This window comes from Nansenia antarctica (genome assembly GCF_963989245.1).
Source record: "Nansenia antarctica genome assembly, chromosome: 7".
NCBI classification, from domain to species: Eukaryota; Metazoa; Chordata; class Actinopteri; order Argentiniformes; family Microstomatidae; genus Nansenia; species Nansenia antarctica.
Window position 1 is genome coordinate 52,688,123 of NC_137677.1, and position 6,320 is coordinate 52,694,442.

General features: G+C 42.4%; 1 protein-coding gene across 1 annotated transcript in view; it reads left to right on the forward strand.

Moving 5' to 3' along the window:
• LOC308161602 (calsequestrin-2-like) overlaps window positions 1-5,315 on the forward strand; it is a gene marked incomplete at both ends in the record, with an annotated part of 6,238 nt that extends 923 nt beyond the window's left edge. Inside the window, 10 exons of the mRNA XM_080535634.1 lie at window positions 1,513-1,597; window positions 2,032-2,132; window positions 2,227-2,338; window positions 3,037-3,110; window positions 3,208-3,338; window positions 4,067-4,112; window positions 4,281-4,335; window positions 4,580-4,680; window positions 4,806-4,880; window positions 5,007-5,315. Coding sequence (XP_080391760.1) covers window positions 1,513-1,597; window positions 2,032-2,132; window positions 2,227-2,338; window positions 3,037-3,110; window positions 3,208-3,338; window positions 4,067-4,112; window positions 4,281-4,335; window positions 4,580-4,680; window positions 4,806-4,880; window positions 5,007-5,315 — 1,089 coding nt within the window. The remainder of the gene's footprint in view (window positions 1-1,512; window positions 1,598-2,031; window positions 2,133-2,226; window positions 2,339-3,036; window positions 3,111-3,207; window positions 3,339-4,066; window positions 4,113-4,280; window positions 4,336-4,579; window positions 4,681-4,805; window positions 4,881-5,006) is intronic.
• Window positions 5,316-6,320: the final 1,005 nt, after the last annotated feature.

Here is a 6,320-nt window from a genome sequence, read left to right on the forward strand (position 1 = left end):
TATAACGGTATTGAGCAATGCGGGTGAAGGGAATCAACGCTCTCTCTTCCCCTAGTTTGGTCTCTGAGCCTACACCAGTTGAGCCATTCAAAATGTCAAATGTATAAAAGTAGCTCTAACTGAATATCTAGTGGGTTGTTTAGGAGTTATAATTGGAGTTGTCAGTATTCTACTATATATGTGTGCAGAATATGATTGAATATGAATTCTGCTACAGCGGGCTACAGTTGACAGTCTGTTTCCAGTCTCATGTTTCCCATGGCTTGTACTGAGTTAAGGTCTGAACCGTAGCGAGTGTGTAACCTGAGCCTGGTCTCCTAGCCCCTGATAATAGCCTGAGTTATTTTACGCAACACAGGTGTAGCCTATTAGGGCTAGCATCCACTATAATCATATTCATACCATGATGAACTTTACTTGCTCTGTTGCTGTGGTAAATGTTACCTAGTATATACAGTATGATACACATTTTTCCATTATTCTACATTGCTCAAGAAAGTAACTAACCATATATGTTTGAGCAGCTGTTCATTGTGTGTTCGTCAGTTCCTCACACAGTGGCAGACAGTCCATGTCCCATATATTACTGTGGTATTACTGTGCTGTGGTATTCAAACCAACTGTGTGTTCTTAGTTTTGATTTGCTGCATCAGTTACCCCCAGAGGTAAGAGAGGCTGACTGGTAGCCAAGAATGGAAACTGAACTGAACTAGTAGCAACTGTTGTATTGGAGGTTCAGAGGTGGGCAGTTGCAGCTTTTGTGAGCTGGCATTATGCTGACACAACCATCCTGCCTGCACTCCATCTACTGACCCTGCCTCTGAACAACATTGCTAATAACTTTATTCAGAAAAATCCTCCTCATTATCTGTCACTATCATCAGAATGAAGTCAGACACGTCTGTCTGTTCTGTTTGGGATATTTCTGTCAGGCAGGTATTCTTAGGACTTCTCATCTGCGATGTCAGATCACGTGGCCTTGGCGGCTCTCCTACTTAACACCACAATGGCCATTGCTTTATATTCTATATAGATATAGAGCCCAGAATATACAGTACATTATATAACGTTATATAAGCATCTCTGTGTCGCCCCAGGGCTGTTCTGTTCTCTGGCTATGGCTATCTCGTCAATAACGTCACCACAGCTATGCCTCAGCTCTGCCCCTCTCTATTTCTGTCATTTTACATTACAGTTCCTGCGTGTGTGTGTGTGTGTGTGTGTGTGTGTGTGTGTGTGTGTGTGTGTGTGAGTGTGTGTGTGTGTGTGTGTGTGTGTGTGTGTGTGTTTGTAATTAGGTCAGGATTGTCTCTCGCTAGTCCAGTAGGCTATTGTCCTAGATATGATTGGTCTAAGTTTGACTTACGGTAGACATTTTTCAAACTAGATCAGAGCTCTCAAACATAGGCCAATGTGAAAGAAATAGAGACCGTCTCAGGATACGTCATGTAACTCCAATGTTGTACCAATGTTGAAATATAAATAAAAATAGTCATTCCTCCTTCTGTACAGCTGGCTGCTCAAGTCTTGGAGGAGAAAGAGATTGGGTTTGGAATGGTCGACTCCCATAAAGACGCCAAAGTGGCCAAGAAGCTGGGTAAGGTTAAATATACACGTTCTAGCACCTGGCATGAGACGACCAGACAGACACACTACTACACTAGCCTAAACTAGTATCTAGTTGACTAGTAGTTCACTAGTAAACTAGCCCCCAGTGTCCTACAGAGGTTCAGCAATATTGATAAGAAACAGTATTTTAGAGTAGTTATTCCCACATGCTCCTCCTGTGTAGTGTACAATGGTTTGCACAGCATGACTATAATGCACATTAGACTCAAGCACCAAACCTTTAGTCGGTACTCATATTCAGAATGTTAATTGAAATAAGTAGCCTGAAACTACCACATATTGAAATATCTGTCAGTCAAACAGTCCAAGTGCTAGGGTTAAAGGACATTAGGCAAGTCTTTATTGAGGGGGTGTAAATAATGGTCCGTGTTTGACTCCCTGACCCTTGACCCCTTCCTGCAGGCCTGGTGGAGGAGGGGAGTGTGTACGTGTTCAAGGCCGACAGAGTGATCGAGTTTGACGGCCTGCTTTCTGCCGACACCCTGGTGGAGTTCCTGCTGGACGTGAGTTGACTGTGGCATGACTCCCTCCCTCACGAAAAACGACAGGAAGTGTTTTACTCCCTCTCTCCCTCTGGCTGTTGCTCTCTCTCTCTAGGTGTTGGAGGACCCAGTGGAGGTGATAGGTAACTCTCTCGAGCTGCGTGCCTTTGACAGGATGGAGGAGGACACCCGTCTCATCGGATACTTCAAGAGCGAGGACTCAGAGCGTAAGTGCCCGTGTGTGTGTGTGTGTGTGTGTGTGTGTGTGTGTGTTGTTGAGTGTATGTGTGTGTCAGTATGTCTGTGTGTACATATGGATTGTCTAAATATCACCCACTCTCATGCTGGTGTTATTACGGGGCTATTGATTCCATAGACCCAGTCTCAGTCCTGTGATGGCTGCAATAGATTGTCCTTTGGCTGATCCCCTTCATTAGAACTCCCCCATCTCCACAGATTTACAGATCCAAATTTACCCCTGCTCCTCTCACAGCTGTGAGGGCCGTAACCTTCTCTGTGCTGTGTAAGACATGACCACAATTAGTATGAGCACAACGGCTGTCTAGCCACTGAACAACCTCGGGTGCCTTGGGCCCATGAGGGTCAGAGTTCAGCTATTTCAGTTTCTCTATGTGTCAAAGACATCTCCCTTAAGACCGATAGAAGTATACACAGATGCTTGCTAATGGCTGTGCTACAAAACTGTAGGGGCATTAGCTAGCTAAATGCTGAAGAGCTACAGCTATCTCAGAATATTGGATAAGAACTGGTATAACAGGTGGTCATACACCAATTTCATGAAATGTAAGCGTCCCTTTTCTTCCTTTTCCCTACTGCCCCCTCTCCTTCACACACCCATGCTATCCTCTTCTCTGTTCTATTCTATCTCCTCAACTCCATGTATCTCTTCTCTCATTCTCTCCAGACTTCCATGCATTCAAAGAGGCAGCAGAGCAGTTCCAACCCTACGTTAAATTCTTTGCCACTTTTGAGAAAGCTGTGAGTACATCAATCTCTGGGAATCCAATGTAACTAGGTCTGTGAGGTCAGGTCTGGTCAGACTGAGGTCCTAAGTTAGGTGTCCCTGCTCCTTTAGGTGGCCAAGCAGATGACACTGAAGATGAATGAGGTGGACTTCTATGAGCCCTTCATGGAGGAACCAGTCACCATCCCAGACAAGCCCAACTCTGAGGAGGAGCTGGTGGCATTTGTAAACTTGCACAGACGGTAAGGAAGGGACCAGAATAGCATAACAAAGGCTGTGTCTGAATGTTTATACTGTCTATTGATTATACTGCCTACTAAAAGTATATTTTTTAGTATATTTTTTACATATTAACCATACTACTGATGTAGGCCATACTGTTGAGTAGAAATGTATTCAGCAAGTGTTTTTTTAACATATAACCTGATTTCTTTTCAGCCCCTCCCCCCCACCCCCCAAGAGGCTTCTGTCTTTTGCCAGGCTGCCAATGCAAATAAGAATGTGTTCTTATTGGCCCTGCCTGGTTAAATAAAGGTTAAATACAAAATTTTAATAAATAAATACATTTAAAAAGTGACACATGTCAACTTAATACTCATTCATACTGAGAATCTGTCATCTGCAACTCAGCCATGTTGTTCATGGTTACACTATCTATTCTACTCCATTGAATTGTGGGAGCAAAATAGGAAAGGACTTCCTGAATAATGTGCAGTAAAATCATTCTACATGGAAAAGCAAATCTAGTATGACATCCTGGCATTATATACTGTATATACTGAATTTTGGTAAATTCTGCATACTGCAAAACCTTCTAATCTTGCATACTGAAAATGCCTACTAAATAGGTTGCAGTATGAGCATTCAGACATGGCCACAGTCAATTCACTCTCATTCACTGACTGACTGATGCTTCCCTGTGACTAATAGTCCTCTGTAATGTATCCATGTGCGTTTTGTGTGCTTTCAGACCAACATTGAGAAAGCTGCGTGCTGAGGACATGTTTGAGACCTGGGTGAGGATCTCTCAGATAACAAGATCCCATTCATTACTGTTTAACTTCTCTCTGAAAAGAACAGAAAAAGGGGCAGATGTCATGATGTAAACTAATGATGGATATACTCAGTTCATGAAAATCCTATCTCTCTTGATGAACCTGCCACTCATAACGTGTCCTTCTCAGGAGGACGATGTGGAGGGGATCCACATAGTAGCCTTCGCAGAGGAGGAGGACCCTGGTAAAACATCTGCCGTCATAATTATATTCCAGCATTACACAATTCTGATCAAAACATAACATAATACCACTGCTCAGAATGACATGGTCTGCAGGAAATGTCAAATCATGTCCTGTATCCACATCAGGCTTTTTAGAGGGCAATTGGTTATTGATCTTGGTCTTATCTTGGACATCAATATGCAACCCAACTTTGTAGGACCTACCATACTAATCAGTATGATATCCTGGGCGGTGGTTTTCAGATGGTTATGAGTTCCTGGACATTCTGAAGGAGGTGGCCAGAGACAACACCCACCTCCCTGACCTCAGCATCGTATGGATCGACCCTGATGACTTCCCCCTGGTGAGACAGACAGGGGGGCTATGGGAACTCCCTCTACACAGACAGAGAGACAAACACAGATGGTCTAATCTCTTGGTGTGGCATTTCTGCTCTGTTCTCACATGTTCTATGTTCTCTCTCCTCAGCTGATTCCATACTGGGAGAAGACCTTCAAGGTGGACCTGTTCAGACCTCAGATCGGAGTGGTCAACGTCACTGATGTGAGTCAAGGAACAGCTCAAACACAATTGAAAATGTAACAAATCCATATCTAACCAATACCTAGCTTACCCATGGCTTTCACCTTTGACCCCTGACTTTTGACCCCTCTCTTTCTCTCTGGGCAGGCGGACAGCGTGTGGATGGTGATGGATGATGAGGAAGATCTGCCAACTGCTCAAGAGCTTGAGGACTGGATAGAAGATGTACTGTCTGGCAAGGTCAACACAGAGGATGATGATGATGATGATGAAGACGATGACGATGATGATGATGATGATGATGATGATGACGACGATGATGATGATGACGATGATGACAATGATAATGATAACTCTGATGATGATAGTGAGGAAGATGATGATGATGATGATGAAGACGATGACGACGATGATGACGACGATGACGATGATGATGATGATGACGATGATGAATAATTCATAAACTGTTGTCTAAAATTCATGACATCATTGTGTAGTCTTTTCACTTCCTGTCCTGTACTTAACCAAAGTTAATAAGTTCAGGTGGCAAGGAACAGACCTGAATACTTTTATAGAATATTTTGTACAACATGTACAACATCAGCTTCAATCAACTCATTGTCTGCATCATAACAAAGCCTTGAAGACCATCGTAAGAATCTGAAAAAATACTGTTTACTTTCCACGTCGAAAAATAGATAGATATATTTTTAGGTATATAGGATATTAATGCAAATAATGTTTTAAATATATTCGCCTTGAAGTCCAGTAGCACAATGCAGCCAAGATGCAGAGATGAGAGTTTACATAAAACAGAATGGTTATATGAGAGGACTAAAAACAGCATCAGTGTCAAGAAATCTATTTCTCAATATGAAGGAACACTAAGGATAAAAGGGAATTGGGCAAATGTAATGGGGAGAAAAATGTGTCATAAAGTTACGGTACTACAAGAAAGTACTGAATAATGTTTCTGTCCTCAACATCAATAAAGAAAAGCAAAGAGTGGTATTTTTGTGTCTTTTTTCTGATATTGAACTATTTTCTCTGTATTGCATTCTGTGTATACAGTATATACAATGTTTGCTTTGACTTTATTGATTTCACACTCTCCTCTACCCCCATCCCCAGGGCCGTACATTTTGTTTCTATTATTGACAATCTCCAATTTCTCTATCAGAAGTAATCTCACTTCTCATCTTTTCTCCCCCTCTGCATCTAGGATGTTTATTTTTCATCCAAATCAGTGGAGCAGGCAGCAGCTGCAAAATGAGATAACCTCATCATTGCACAATGATATAGGGATGGAGAGCCCATTTGAATGTTAATACCTCATTTCAATTTCTCTCTCTCATTCCTTCACTCTTTCTCTCCCCATATGTATTAATCAATCATTCTCTCTCCCTCCTTGACCCATCCCTTGTTCTGCCTCTCCCTCAGTGTGCAATTAGAGGAGAGAAG